The sequence below is a fragment of the Nilaparvata lugens genome, chromosome 2 (genome assembly GCF_014356525.2).
Source record: "Nilaparvata lugens isolate BPH chromosome 2, ASM1435652v1, whole genome shotgun sequence".
Lineage (NCBI taxonomy): Eukaryota > Metazoa > Arthropoda > Insecta > Hemiptera > Delphacidae > Nilaparvata > Nilaparvata lugens.
Window position 1 is genome coordinate 61,705,083 of NC_052505.1, and position 16,899 is coordinate 61,721,981.

At 35.3% G+C, this 16,899-nt stretch overlaps 1 protein-coding gene across 1 annotated transcript in view; it reads left to right on the plus strand.

Annotated features, from left to right (window-relative positions):
• LOC111043739 (protein dead ringer) overlaps positions 1-16,899 on the plus strand; it is a 162,447-nt gene that overhangs the window by 51,118 nt on the left and 94,430 nt on the right. The window contains exons 3-5 of the mRNA XM_039422353.1: positions 839-895; positions 14,198-14,335; positions 15,284-15,613. Coding sequence (XP_039278287.1) covers positions 839-895; positions 14,198-14,335; positions 15,284-15,613 — 525 coding nt within the window. The remainder of the gene's footprint in view (positions 1-838; positions 896-14,197; positions 14,336-15,283; positions 15,614-16,899) is intronic.

Here is a 16,899-nt window from a genome sequence, read left to right on the forward strand (position 1 = left end):
AACATTTGAAAACAGAAAAGTTCTAATTTAGATTGTTTACAAACCAAATTGAATAACAAACACTCACTAATCACATAAACTGTAAAATAACTAAACTTTATTAACTTTGAAAATTAGTATATACTCTTATCTAGAATGGTATAGTAATATACCATGTCAAGTCAACAAATCAGATTATTTTGATCAAATCTATTAAAATTTCAAGATTAATATTTCTCGTGAATAAGCTGATTGATTGCAAATAGTTGAACAGCGGAACATTGATTGCAAATGGTTGAACAGCGGAACATAATTCTGTCTCTTTTCCACACAGACACTCTCTGTCATCTTCTGTTATCTACAGACGACGAAATTATCATTTGTTTTTCCAAATATGAATAATTATTATCCTTTTCGAGCCCTTCAGCGAGTTTTACCAGGGATGAGACCTAGGGCAATCGAATTTTTATATCATAAATCTATGTTCCAAATTTCGTGAAAATCGTTAGAGCCGTTTTTGAGTTCCGTTGGACATACATAACCAGATAACCAGGTAACCAGATATCCAGATAACCATATAACCATATACAGAAATTGCTCGCTTAATATAATAGGATATGTAATCTGTTGAAAAAACCATAACAGTTTATCATTTAAAAAATCATAACTAGTAACATGTGTAGAAGTATCCATCACCATTGAATTCGCAACTGGAATGGGTGTACCTATGTTGAATCAGGTCATCACACCTTCTCTGCGTATGCATAACTCCTTGACATGCAGCTGATTCTTTTACGTATGTATTCTATCAAATTGTTGTCTACTGCTCCTCCTGAATCTGTTTCTCATTTTTGTCCAGATATCCGAAGCATTCTGTTCTCCCATAATGAAAATGGCTCAAGACTCCGACAATAGGGTAAGTCGTAATGTTACAAAATATCAATTACTTGGTAAGCCGTTTCAGGCACATTTTCTCAAGAATCAAGTTGCTCCCAATGATGCATTGTTTGAATGTCTAAACTGATGATTAGAATATTCTGTCAACTTTGTTTGCATTGAAAATTGACTGATCTCTATCGATATATTTCAATTCAATTCGAAAATATGATATAACATTATATTCGATAATACCGTATCGAACCAAATAAACCTTATTGTCGAAATGAAGAAAAACAATTAATTTTCGAAGCATAATCAACCAAAAAACCTCTTCATATCAAAACTAAACACAGGTTCACATTATTCAAGCAGCAAATGCTTCTTTACTATGATAATTGTTTAATATCAGCTACTTTTCGTTCACGAATTAAAAATTCGTTCACGAATGCAACTATAATAATGAAATTAGTTCTCGACATTCTCTGTCTGTCAAAGCCAAAAACCTTCTTAATTCCACGTTTTCCAGGTTGCGAATGTGATGTTCAAAGATTGATCAAAAAACCGTATATGAAATAATGATTGTTACTAACCAGGTGTTTACCATGTTACGATGCCCGCATTGGAATAGTTCAACGGTATTCTTAGTCGTCACTCTCACTTATTGCGAATGAAATATAAAACCTTATCCTGTAATAAAGCCCACTGATAAAACAAGAATTAATTGCAAGAAAGGCGTATTCCATTATCATATACTTACCAGGCGTAGTTCCGGGGTTGGTACTACGTTGAAAAACGTCCCATATTGTTATGATAATACGATTATCCACCAAAGCATTTTCATTCTAGTTTTTAAAACTTGAGTTATCTTATTGATCATTTTTCGGTTGCACAGAAACCTGTTAAATTTCAATCATGGATTAATGTACACAAGAACCAATCAGAGAAAACTTTTTAGAGAAGAAGGCTTCTCCGATTGGTTCAGGTGGCATCTAATCACGATTAAAATATAACGGACCTTTGTGCAACAGGGTCCAAATTTTGAATTGAAGCAATTGAAGACTAGTTCTGTAAGTGGTTTCAATAAACATTCAATTAATTCGAAAGTAACCTAAGACTATTGAATTAGAACTCATTGAATCATGGTTAATTGGGCTTCACGAATCAAGTAAGCTGAATGACATTGGAGGTTTATGCTGGGAATACCTATATAGTTTGATAGAATATCATCTAATATTATGTACAATGCAAAACAGTAATAATTATTACTCGTTTGTGAAACTAGTGATCGATATCCTACATACTGATCAAATTTACAAAACATTGAATAATTGAGAGAGAAACTGCTGAAATGCACTCTGAAAATCTTGCTCATTGAGGCTTGCTTGTCCTTACTCACTTGCTGACTGTTTTGAGGTGTTCTGTTGGGGGGGTATTGGCTGGAGAGTGGGCTCTCAAAACATTGTTTCTTTTGAATGTAAGATTATAAAATTCTGACGTGTCACATGCTGTACAAGCTCTGTTCGATTAGACAGCTTCATGTGACAAAAATCAAACTAAACTATGATTATTTGAAACCTGTTATAGTTAAATTTACGTCAGTTGATGGAATAGAAAAAAGAGGAAATAAGGATAACTATGATATTTTTTCTAGCTAGACAAATACAACAATAATCCATCTAAAATTTAATAATAGATTGTAAGTAATAGTAATAGTATATAATATAATAATATATAATTTAATATTAATGTGAACAATAACTGCTCACAAAGTGCTTCATGAAGCTCTTGTCCGTGAGCAGGAGTTGAGGTTTGATCGGATATAGGAGGAGAAAAAAGCCTACACACACACATACAAACAAACACACATTCAATCACCATCATCAAGTAATTTTATTGATTGATTGTAGCATTTCCTCTCTTTAAATATACTTATATTATGAAATGTAGTTAAAACAGCGAAAAAATGGGAGGAAGAATCACCAGTATAATTTTTTTCAACATAATTCATGACAAGAGAGGGGAAAAAATGAAAAATAAAAGATGAGACATAACAGCGATAAATAAAACAATGTTTGCAGATCAAAGCTCAAAGCAAAGGTTAAACTTTAAAGGATACAGAAGTAACTACAGTAAACTACAGTAAACTATATTTTTGTCTTTAGAAGTACTAATGAGCATCTTATAGGAATTATGTTACGTAAGTAACATGACCTTTAGACTGTATATTCCAAATTGAGGTTTGAAGCAGTTTTGGGCAAATGCCTGTTGTTTTTACCTGGATTGTATTTGCATATGAATAAATGAACAAATAAATAAGAATGAATAATTTTCTTACCTTGTTCCTACCAAACATTACACGGGATTATATAAATAATAATTTCACGGCCACTAACTGATATTTCCATCAACATTATTCAGGTAGTCTCCAAGTAAACATTCATTGATACTATGCATAATGTACGAGCGTAATACTCTCTTGCAATGGTCTATTATACGAGAAATGTAGCTAGGAGCTTTCCAGAAAAAATCATATTTGAAATGGGCTACATTACAGTTTTTTAGTGAGAATTTGATAATTAGCGCGAGTGTATGTTTTTCGTCAGAAAATATCAAGAGGTGTTGAAAAACCAGACTTGAGCAAAGCTAGCAATCTCAGCAAGTCGCTACCGTCCTCAGGCTAAACGTCTTCATTCAAACGCAAACTTGCATAGAGGGTGCGGCCGCAGAGATAAAGAGTGAGGGAGAGATAGTAAAAAGAGAGTAAGTGAGTGAGATTTTAGAAGAAGATGGGAAGAGAGAGTGGATGGATGAGGGAGATCTTTAGTGCGATTGAGGGATAAGTTGATAGAGTGACGGAAAGCTGGGAAAAGGGTAAGAGTCGTCGGTAAGTCAAAAGATCGGACTTCTCTGAAGGAATTTGATAAACGGAGGTCGCCAGAGCTTTAGGAAGACCGGTAGCTCAGTATCGTGTATCACGCAAACGTCGATTGAATTTCTATAAAATTAGTAGCCGAATGGACTTAGTTTGTTTGAGGTGGTTGTCCCCAGATAGCGCGCCCAACTATATCGTGACCAAGAACAAAGTGGTCCCCAACATTTGTGTGTAATTAGTTAAAATCAGATCCAACCGATAATTAATGTCCTCTGCTCGGCCGGCCCCGAAACGCATTCGAAATTCGTTGACTAAACCGGCCAATGACGGCTCCTGGAATTACTCGGCAGCCAGCCCAAGGGCAACTAATCAGTCCGGTCAGCGGATAATGATGATCATCATGGAGAGGAAGAAGAAGAACATAGTGGCAGAGAAGAACTTATAATGTATAAGACAAAGAAGAACGAGAAGGTTGACGACGAAGAGAATGGTAATGTTGATACGATGATGAAGAGGAGGTGGAAGATGAGGAGTAGGATGAAGAGTATAAAATAGTGATAGTTAAAGAAGAAGAGAAGAGAAGAGGAGGAAAAGAAGAGATCACTGACGACAAAAAATCACCACACAGAATCAACACGCAAACAAATTCCCAGTGAGTGGTCGATAAATAATTAGGATGCATTACGATAGTTGAACGTGGTGGTCCCGGGCTCGATTCTCGGAAAATAAGCGTTGAGAAGAATCAGAATCGTGTTAATAATTGAGCTAAAATTGGTTTTGATTTTGAGATAAATGTTCGGGTCTGTTTTACTTCATATTGGTAATTCAGAGATGAATGTGACAGAGCATCTTCTTGGAAGCCTCTGAGTGAGCGCTACTTTGATGGAATTTTTGTAGTGAATGATTCTGTATCAGCTTCACTTATAGTGATAATTTCACAAAAGTACAATTTCAGCCAACCACCCGGAGAGTTGCGTTAGGCTGGTCGATGTTCAATCGATTCAAGTACCTGTTTTGATCAAAAATCGACATGAGTAGGAAAAGGAAATTATTTCAAATGTGCGTCATACCACCAATATTGTACGGTTGTGAAACTTGGACACTGAATGAGAAATTGATAAAGAAGCTTAGATTTACTGTGAGATGGGAAGGGTTATGATTGGGGTGACAAGGGAAGACAGGAAAAGACATGGGTCAGGAATGAGATGAGAATTGACGACATTGGCAGAACAATATTGTAGAAAGAAAATGGAATTGGGCTGGCCACATAGCTCGAACAAGAGATGAAAGATGGACAAAGGAATATTGGACTGGTACCCACCAACAAGGAAAAGGAGCAGAGGAAGACCAAATTACCGATGGGATGAGGAGTTCCGACGAGTATACGGCGGAACAACCTGGCAGAGAGTTGCACATGAGAGACAGGAATGGGAGAGCATGAAAAATGTCTTCAAGGAGGTCTGGCTGTACAGGCAATGAACGAAGGATACTCAATTAATCCTAAAAATAGGATACCCCAGCAGCTGCTGAATTGCCAAGAATGAAAGAAATAAAATATGTATGCAAAATGTAAATAATTTGTAAATTTGTGCAATAAAAGGGTTAATTTACAATTTTAGCCAAATAATGATATGTAGCGATCCCAGTGATCGGTGTCTATGAGTTTTTCATCAAGATAAATGACAAATTCTTCTTAGAAACCTTTGATTTAAGACTTTTTAAATATTTTGAATTCTTCTCTCGTGTTAGATAATCTGATATAGGGGTTTTTGATTATGATGAATGATTTTCCCTTCTCCAATTCTTAACCATCAAATATAATGATAATAATGATTCTGATATATTGGAAAAATTCTGTGAAAGTCAAGACCTAAAAGGCATACCCTTATTTCGGACTATGTAATATTATCTAAATTCGGGAGAGAAATGGCTCAAGGGAACCTAATCTTGTCCCTATCATTCTAATTAGGTGCCTTTTGTTAAAATTAAGGATGAAGAAATATCAAGTGCAAGATATTTACGTTAAAATATGTTGAATAGCATGGAAATATGCTAGAAATGTAATAATTAGACATCCATGTTCACATCATATCAACCTCTTCTTTTTTCTGTAATGATAGAATCCGTTATTAAATTCTATCTTAATAGTCTTTCTATGTAAATTCTTATCTACATAATTTGGAAAATCCGCTTCAAATGTTCAAATCTGGGAGAAGGGGATGTGAATTCTCCCCGATAGATTCAATTAGAAAATGAGACTATATAGCATGTATACCAGAGAGTATAACCATAGAAAAATATAATCTGATTCAAACTTGAATTGTATTTGGTATTACATTGTATACTGTCTGGTGGGAATACGTTCACAAGTTCACATCAATCAATCTAATAAACGATTGGCCCTTATCTCTCTCATTGTCCAAGAGCATCATGTGCTCTCTGTTTAGATCTGGTAATAACTTCTTGTAACTACTTTTACAACTATAGCCAATCCAATATTCACCATCGCTAGAATTGAATAGTCGGTAGGCGTTCAGCAACTTACTATTACGACCATAGTACAATATGCAATATATGATTTCCAAGAATATCCACACCATTTTGCAATGAATTTACAAACATGATTAAAACTCGTTTCAAATCCTTCATAAGTTATGCTACTCTCCTGATTCCTTCCTCAATCCCAGCTGCTTTCTTCTCAATTCTTTCATTTTCATCATTTATTTATTTTCTCATGCGTTTCTTCTTCCCACTTTGTCGTTTCCTTCTAATCCTCCTCTCATCCAACTCATTTCTGCTCATCCTCTTCTTCTTCCAAGTAACATTCTTCCTCTTCTAATTTTGTTGCTCCTCACTTTTCATCTTATGTTTCCAAACTATCTTTCATATTACTTCTTTACTCATGTTCTTCTCCTGCTTTTTCCCTTCTCCTTTCTCTATTTTTTCTCACCAGATCTCTTTTCAATTTAGATTTCTTTCATACTTTCCTCCGCTACATTCCCTTTCAATTTTTAACATTTTTTTCTTGTCTATCCCAGTGATTTTACTAATTCACACAATGATCATGTAGAAATTTTATTGTTTCAAGTGTCTGGTGAGAAAATTAGACAAAATTTTATAAAGTGAAGAAAACATAACCTATTTTCTGGACTATTTTAATGAATAAAAATTCGGCGGAGGAACAGTTTTGTGCTGTGCCTGTTGATCCTCCACCAAATTATGTTCCATAATAATTTTGTATCATTGAATCAATAAAATGAATATATATAATAATCCATTTATCCACTTATTCATTATTTTATTTATCATTTCATTTTCTTATTCCCCTGAATGCTTTCTTCATTCACTACCTCCCTGTATCCGTAATGTATTTACCACTTTCTTCATTCTTTTCTATAATGCATCACCCAATACCTCTTCGTTTACAATCCTCACGTTATCTTCAATCGCCTCTTATCAGTTCCACACTTATCAAAGACAATAGCCATAATGCTACCGACTACCAACACAGCTCCACGATCGTTATTCCATTACTATCGACGTTCAATAAATCGATTGCTCCTCGATACTATCAAGATTACTATCGACTAACAGCTATCGAACTGCGCAATTACTGCGGTAAGACTGCGCATTACATTACAATTGTACACAGGTCATAAACATGAGCATAGTGTGAACAGGGGCGATGGCCCTATTACAATAGTCGGTAGACCAAACTGAACATTACACATTACACCATACATACACCACCACAACACGGCTTGCTGTAGCAAGCAGCTGCTGCCCTCTAGTCCATAAAACTGGAACTGACCAAGTAGGAGGAGGAGAAGAAGAAGATGGAGAAGGAAACGAAGGAGAAGGTGACGAAGGAGTTGGAGAAGAAGGAGGAGAAAATCGCTCCAAGATTTCAGCAGAGAAAAGTAAAGGAGGAGTATGGGAACAGTATAAGAGATGAGGACTGGAAATAACAAAGAAATGAGGGAATTGAATGAAAGAAAATAAAAGCAAGAAAGTATCAAAAGAAAACTAGGGAAACAAGATGCAAAATTTCAGAACTTGAAGGAATGAGGAATAAAAAAGGACTGAAGATAAAGGTATTGGAGACGAAGACTGAAGAGAACAGAAGAGCATAAGAATATAAGAAGAAAAGAGTAAGAACGAGAAGCAAAGCGAAAAAAAGAGTGGTAACGAGAAGATGATAATGTTTATCCAAATACATAGGAAGGTAAATAAAGGTAATAATATTATACATGATTTGATGATATTAAATAATAATAGTAATGTGAATAATATTTGAATAAAGGGAATGAAGAACAGGGAATGAGGACGTACAGTATGGGAAAGATAGGAAGTGTCATCAAAAGTGAAGTAAAATCAGCCAGCCGAATGGAATTAATTTTAATTTTATAATATATTTTATATAGTGATTTCACTGACCTCACATTTTTAGTCAAAACTATAAATTACTTTGGAAATCATACGAATGTATTCCAGCACGTCTAGGATCCCATTATAAGAATATCATTTTGCATTCAATACATTGTATTGTGCCTCCTTTTACAAAGAATATCTTTTTTTAAGATTCTCACAACTCTATAGAGCCAGGAATGCTGCACACATCATGTGTTTGCCAAGTTTAATCTGGTAGAATTTATAATGACGGCAAGAAATCGGACGTCCAAAAATCGATGTGTGTATGTCTAACTAGACTAACATCTTCAGATTCACTTAAATTGTCTCATAAATAATATCAATGCTTCCAATTCAACTAATTTTGACTGTTTGAAGTGAATCTTACTACTCGGTCCTCACATGCATTTGATAAGATTTGATCTTGAAGTAGCTCGTGAAAAACAGGAAAGTCACATTCGTTATGAGAAAATGGTTGCAACAGTAGCAGACTCCTACAGCAGTAATAAGGCCGTAAACAAGACCTGGAGCAATGAACTTACATAACGGCCTAGAAACAGGGCTGTTTACTGCCTCTCCTAGTGAAAAGTAAGCTGTGTCCTCAACTATAAAATACAATGAGCTCTGAAGTTGAGAGCTTCCGAACTGTCCTGTATTTAGAAGGTTGTGATTTTTGATTGTTTTATATAGCTCGCCCATAAGAAATCACTTTTTATTCGATTCTAGATTATACATCAGTATTATGGTTTGGGTGAATCTGATTAGTTCATGTAGAATGCATGAACTTTCTTTGACTGCATGTACTATTGCAATTGCCTTATAACATTTGATTTAATCATCATAGATCTTACAATGTAAATTCAATGTTCTTGAATTGGAAAATCGGTAGAATTCATAGCCTGACTTTACTTATTTTCCAATGTTTCTTTGAAATATTTGCTATGAATTTTATAGACTTGAAAAATATATAAAGCAGCAACATAAACGTACACAATCCCTGAAATCATAAGTTCACCCACTTGATTCCTTTTTTCTTTATAAACTGTGCCATTCTACTTACCCACAAGTCTAGTACCAGTCTGACTTCTGTATGATCTTACTAGACTCTTATAGTTTGTCCTTTTTAACTGGTCAGATACGTCACTCAGTTCATATCCATCTCGATTACAATTACCTTTTTGTTTATTTCGGTTACTGATCACTATAATGAATTCGGAATAAACAAGATAAAGGATGAAGATTGGCTTCTGATTGGCTTCTTCAGGATAAAGTGCATGTACATGTTTGTACATAATTGAGGCTTCATCAGCATGTGATTTCATCAGTACCGTCAATCTTCACTTTCAAATTCCAAGTTTTGGTAGTTGATGGGTATTGGTAGTTAGTTTTTGTGCTATTAGATGCTACAGTTAATGCATAAAGTTACTTTTAACTGTAACTGTAGTAGATTCTAGATATGGTAGAAGTTTCTATGTGTCATTGATATTGTTTGATAATCTAATTGCTTAGGTGGCAGCCAATTAACTATGGAAGCTGATTATATTTTCGGTGATATCGAGTATAATTGATGCGAAGAAAATTGGCGCCCTTGCCAATTAGCATTCCCAGATAGATGTGTTGTGTTCTCTACTGGATGCTGATTATTAAATGATTGGAGGAATTCATTTATTTCTGTTTCTATCTAATTAGATGCAGTGTTCTATTTCTTATTGTTGTCCAGCGGTTTTCCAGCGTAATTCAGCTCTTTCAATGTAGATTTATCCAATTTGTTAGTTTTATTCGCTTATGTAATACAATTTATGAAACTGCAAAGTGCAAAGCAGTCGAAGTACTTGTTGAAAGAGTGATCAGCCACTCAACCAACAATACTTCATCACCCATCAATAAAGCAAACTGTGGCTGAACTTTGGTTCATATTACTCAACACAACGGTCATCCTATTTGATGGGGTGATTAATTTTGCTAAATTAACGACTAGATTAGAACTTTAATTGCTTCGAATGTAATTAAACAATTGGTTGTTGTTTTCTGTAGGCGCAAATGATTTACGCCGGCAATATTATGATAGAGCTCCATGCTGTTTTAATGGATATTATTATTTGCTTAATGAATCATGTTAGTGTTTAATTGGTATTATTGCATGTTGTGCTATATGGCAACAGATATAAATTAACAGGGCTCAGCTTTTATTGGCTCAGCCTGTAAAAAAGGGCTTCGTTGACTCTACAATCATTTTTTACACGTTTTATCTTTCTTCCTTTTCTCCCTTACCTCCCACCATTTCTCATCACTCTTTGCATTACTTTCCAGTCATTCTTTTCCACTTTTTTCTCTCCGTTCAACAAATCCATTTACAATATAATATCCTAGTAGTTGTTTCGTTACTATTTTTATCATGTTATCAGTATCTTTGAATCAATTATTCGTTTAATAATTAATTAATTATTATTAATAATTATCATTAATTATTAATAATTAATAATAATAATAATTTGAGTGAATGTCAATCATAAATAAACCAATATTAAATGCATTATCAACCATAATGAGTTTTCTTATTGTGGTTGTAATGTGATTCATCTATTTTACTTGTACCCATGTTTATTAGTATATAGAGAGGACTTGGGAAAGTCCCAACTTCACCTCATACAGCATATTTTCATTTCGATTTAATTCGTTGAATTTTTTCCTCATGAAAGCATTATGCCTTTGTTACACAATTCGCTGTCAATAAAGAGAAATGGTTTGGACATTATTGAGTTCATGAGTTGACCAATGTCCATGTCGGCATCTACACAGCTCCGATTCTTTTCAATCCACCTGAAAGAAGTGTTTACATTACGCCGTCGAAGGTTGTGTGTGTTTGAATATTGTAGGCACATGGAGAGAAGGGTGTTTCCTAAAAGAGAGCATCACATTCACCCTCACCCACACTCACTCACACTCTTTCACTGAATCATTCTCTCTATATCTTTATCTCTCTCTCTCTCCCTCTAAATCTTTTTCTCACTCACTCTCTCTCAGTTTCTGTCGCTTCCCCCTTCACTGATATGCACTGTGCACAGTATGTGTGGAGCATTATTACTAGAGCAAATAGAGGAGGGTCTCCCCAAAACTATAAATGTGAGCTGAAAGTCGATGAAAGAGTAGATAGATAGAGCAGACCGCGGTCGGTCTATAGGCCTATAGCGTTGCTGAAACTACGACACGTAGTAAGATCCAATAGAAGAGAGGTCACCTGTTACTTCAGTCTTTCACTACTCACATCAAAACTCAAATACAGTTGTATTTTTCCATTGATAATGTTTCTGGTTATAAACAGAGAGGGGAAGTTTATTGAAAAATTATTAGCAAACAGTATTGCTCGCCATTGATAAGGAAGCAATGCATGTTTAGTACGTAATGCAGTGATGCAGACAACGTTCATTACAATGAACTTCAAATTTTCCTGGAAGATTTGAATATCTCTTAGAAATTAGACCATTAGCACTAAGAAAACATAGGCGGAACTGCTATATATTATGCCATTCGGAATTCTGCCAAGAAGCAGACGTTTTTGTATCAATTGTGGATTCTCTCTTATGTTTGCTGCACTTGAGAGAGAATCCACAAATAATATTTCTAGAATACTGTGATATTCCCGGAGTTACATTCTCTCGTGACACATGACTTATCAAAACTTTCAGCGAACTGATAACAAAATATTATTAAATTTAATAACTAAAACAATACATAAACAAATAATTGTAGATTATCAGGCTACCTATTCTGTTCTACTATTCTATTTCAAAAATCGTGTTATATCAAATGATTTCTTCCTGGTAAAACAGAATAAGTTACCTTCAGAAACAACATAGAAAACACATTGGAAGCAATAGAAGAGTGAATACCAATCGTAAGAAGTAAATACGTGAATAGAATACAGACACTGTGTAATGAGTGTTCAATAGCGACTGAAGTTCAATTTTATAGTGTACTTTATTACATGCAGTCAAGTGAGGAGCTGAGAACCATTGTTAGCACAGGAGTTACTGGCTTCAAACTCAAGATCACACTCATTCCTCCTCTTTACCGTCTCACTGTCTTTTTTCTCTATCTCTCTGTGAAACTTTCTCATTCACTCATCCCTCCTCTCAATTCACTGGTTATTGATATTCGAATATTCGAGTAAACGCCTAGTAGCCATGTGCTAATCAATTAAAATTCTTGCCAAATTGACTTTGCTTACGTCTGGATCTCCGACTGAGGTGATTTGTAGTCACCACCGAGACTCAGCTAGCGCCAGAAGGTTGAGGTTATAATACGCTTTTATTGGGTGAGATTGGTTTGGATTAGTCAACAAACAGAAATCTTTGTTCCTCGGCAACGATTCAGATTCAATTGAATACAATTTCCATGGGAAGTAGCTACGATCTTATCATTATGATTCATTCAGTTTGAATACCCTAGCTCGTAAACTAGTACACGGTTAACATCACTATTGTCTCTATCCTTGGATACTTTCAATAGTCCAAGATTACTTCTCAAATTATATTCGTTGTCAATCGTAGAATTGTAGAATATTTCAAGATTGTTTTTCAAACTGTATGTATATTTTTCATCAATAAAAATGTATACATTAACCAACTTGTTATGCAAAAAATGCATTACCAACTGGAATATTTCCATACTTCTGTACGAGAAGTTTCATAGTTTTTACCGCTGTAGAAAAAATTATTCAGTGCCTCATTTATCGGAAGTGCATTCAGCTCTTCCGATGAAATAACACTGCACATAACAGCTCATTACTGATGAATACTTTATCAATACTCTGTCGAAACCAGTAGTAAATATAGATCCTCCAATAAGAACTAGAGGGAAAGCCTTTCACAGTTTCAAAGAACTGATAATAAGCTATTCTACACCTTGACCGGTTTTCATCCCTTGAGAAATATGCCAATTAAGGGCTCGTCCATCCCTTTGCGAAGGTCATCAAAGAATCAATCGAAGGGTGTAGAATCTTTCCCAATTATATTTGAGTTTTACATTTTGTCACCTTCAGGTGTGACTGTCTGTCGATTCACCCTTCATTGGTCACCCCTAACAAGTGGTTCAAGACTCTTGAGACGCAGGGATGAACCACTCAGTTGTAGTGCACATCTCGTTGAATGTCTATCTCCATTACCAGAGATGTTCTTCTATAAGCATCCGTTTTTCTGGGTATTGAATCTTTATTTTTCAACAATTATTGCTCTTCCAGGCTTTTCTTATGTTTAGGAGTTATTAGTTACCATTGTTACCTTCCCTTTCTATTCAACATTTTCATTTCAAGTAATAATTTGGTGTTTACTCAATTTGAGTAATTTTTATCATAGCTTAGTTTCTTTTGTCTTTGCAGTCTTCTAATTTTGTTACTTTTCATCACCAACTACTTAGTTCTATTATATTCATCATTTTTAATTGAATTTGCGTTTGAAACCAGCAATAACAAGAGTATCCACGCTCTGAAAAACCTATTTATGAATTGTATTACTTCTTCAATTGTTTGGAAGGTTCTCTTCATCTACTCATGTCTGGGTTCATGTATATGTTGTTGAGACATCTGATTTATCATTTATCATTATTCATCTAATTCCAGTCTTATTTTTCATGTTCAATATAATGTTATTTTATGAATTCTATTGAATTTTTGTTGCACTTGAATATGTTTTCAATAGGTAGAAATTGAAGGACAGTAATTTATCAAATGTATAATGCACTTTTTGTGTAGTTGAGAAGTTGATATTGTGGTAATTATTCATATTGAATGAAAAAGACTAAGAAATTGTCAAAAAACCACTGATTCATTGATAATTAGAAAGACCGGTTTCGGTTATTACACCAACATATCAGAGATTGACAATGGTGTAATAACCGAAACCGGTCTTTCTAATTATCAATAAATCAGTGGTTTTTTGACAATTTCTTAGTCTTTTTCATTCAAAATGTATAATGATTAAATCAGTTTGACCAAAGTATTTTTCAGACCCTATCTTCCATTCTATCAGTTACTTTATTTTGATTGTATTGTTGTTGCAGTCTGGAGCCGAAATGAGCGAAAATGAAGAGGATAGTGATGATGCCATACAACAGAGGCATCAGGCTACACCTCCCACCCCTCCCACGTCGCTAACAGTCACTCCAAACTCCGAACACGATATCATCACTAAAATAAAGGTTAGTTGCTCACAATCACTTGAATTATTAAGACAATGGGCTATTAATTGAAGAATTTGTTTAATGATTTATTAGTTGCTTTCAAAATACTCGAATTATAGTGAAATTGGCACTGAAAAGAATGGCGTGATGAACCTTTAACATACAACCACTGATCTAAGCCTGTGAGCTGTGATACAACTTACAATTTCTTTGTCTGTGATACAACTTACTAAACAGCATCAGTCTCTTGGAATTAGTTGTCTTAACAATATAACTGTGTTATGCAATTGTGACTGATGTGATGTTTCAGCATAATTAATAGACAAAAAATTGTTAACCACTTTTCAATTTTGGATTGCTTGACATTACAGAATCAGGCTACATGCCAAGACTATTTCTAATATGTTTTTATTGACTTTCATGTGTCATGTTTAAATTCCACAACTATATTTACAACAGAGGACTTGCATAAATTATAGACTCAATAGAACGACAACATAGAACAATAGCAATTCAGGCTAAGTGTGTACAATGAAGAACTTCTAAGCTAATCCAACCCAAGCTGTCTGATCAGAGATGTAGGGTTCTCGACCAATAAAATAGGAATACAATATAATTAATAGAATGGTTTAATTGATACTTCTCTACTCGAATGGTTTAATTGATAGAAACGTAGAAAACCCAGGTTTCAAAATTCATGTTTCAAGCAATTTCTGTTCAAATTATATTATTGTTGGAAAACCTAGTTTTTAATGCTCAAACTGATGATGACGTTGCCGTGGGGCAATGATGAGCTACGGGGCATCATTGTCATCTGTTTAGAACTGAAAACTAGATTTTCATCAATAGAACTATTTCAGTGGAGCAGACTATACTGAAATACAGACAACGTATTCTGTTGAGAAACAGACAACATATTCTGTTTCCATTACATGATGTAATCATTATTGTCTGTTGGATTCACAGAGAGAACGCGACGAACTAGACAGAAACGAGCACGCGAAATCTGTGGTGCACTCCACTCTACAGCAGCTGAGCTCGGGAGGCGGTTCCGCCTCCGGTGATCTCCTGCCTCCTAATTTTCCTCTACCCCTGCCATTTCCCTTCCCTCCACCGGCAGCCTTCCTGCAGCCTGCCCCCGCCTACCCTCCCGCCCACCATCACCAGCCGCCTCCAACAACCGCCCCCGGCGGCCTGCCGCCTTCAAGCAGTTCATCAGAGTCGTCAACCACCTCCTCGTCAGCAGCCCAGCAACAGACCTGGTCTTTTGAAGAGCAGTTCAAGCAGGTGCGTCAGGTAAGTTCACCAAACTTTCTCAAGTTCTAATTTCTGTCAAGTTCTTAAGTCTCACAACTTGAGAGGATGAGTTTTTGTGATTTGAGACTCACTCTTTTCTAACTCATCTCTAGTCACCTCTCTCTAAACTTATGTTATGTCTTCCATGAAAGACAGGCAGAGAATTGACGAATTTAAATAACTATCACAAAGATTATCTCCCGGAACACAATAAAAATTATCACTTTATTCTATCATAGCACAATCAGTTTCAACTTTTCAAGAGTCTGTTCAAATTTACACTTGAATGGCTCTTCAAGAGTTGGAGTTAGTTATGTTATAATAAAATAAAGGGAACTTGTCAATAATACTTATTGTGTGTCTATAATCAACAGCCCTTAAATGAAAGGTAAATATTATCTCTCGGTTACACGTATATCTACTGAATTCAACAGTTTTCGAATGATATCCTAGGATTGTTAATAGTTTCGTTCATTTTCGTGATATTGCTTCTGATAGGTGACTTGGTTATCACATTTAAATAGATACGTGCAACCAGCGGAGAATTTTCTCTAATATTTAATTGAATTATTGAGCAAGTCTCTGAATGTCTTTATTAGCAAGTAGATTACTGAAAGACTTTCAAGTAGATTTATATACCGTTTATCTTTTAACTACTCGTATATTGTATCAGACTGCTTTTTTCTGTGTATGTACTCACGAGGATCAGATCAAATCAATCGTACTCGATCAATATACATTATTTCCAGCACTGGATAATTTCCAGTGACCTGGCGAGCTTAGGTCGGGAGTTTTCAGGTCGCAACTGATCAATTTCACGGCCTCTGATATGACCCAACAGCAACAACTGCTTTTCAGGCAGCCGGGACCGACGACATAACGTGTCCATCCGGAACACGGGAGTGGCCCGAGATAAAGAGATAAATATCTTGCCCGGGCCGGGATTTGGACCCGGGCCTCTGAGTTATAAAGCCAGCATCTTATCCACACGACTACGGCCACTCTATAGTGATAGTGAATAACCTTTTTTTTATAGTGGATTGATTTTGTCTACAATGTCTTCATTTGCAGAAGTCTGCGTCTTGGAAGTCATTTTGTTGACTATATTGAATTGGTTATCCTGCACAAAAGTATCTGATGAATCACTTGTTTCACGTAGATAAGAAATAGATTCGCCAAAATTGTTTTGCTTGCTTCCTGTGCAAATTCGTCCACTTCTTATTTCTTATTTTACTTCTCCCAATTTAACAATCTCAGATTTTCATTTCTATCCAGACACAATAGAG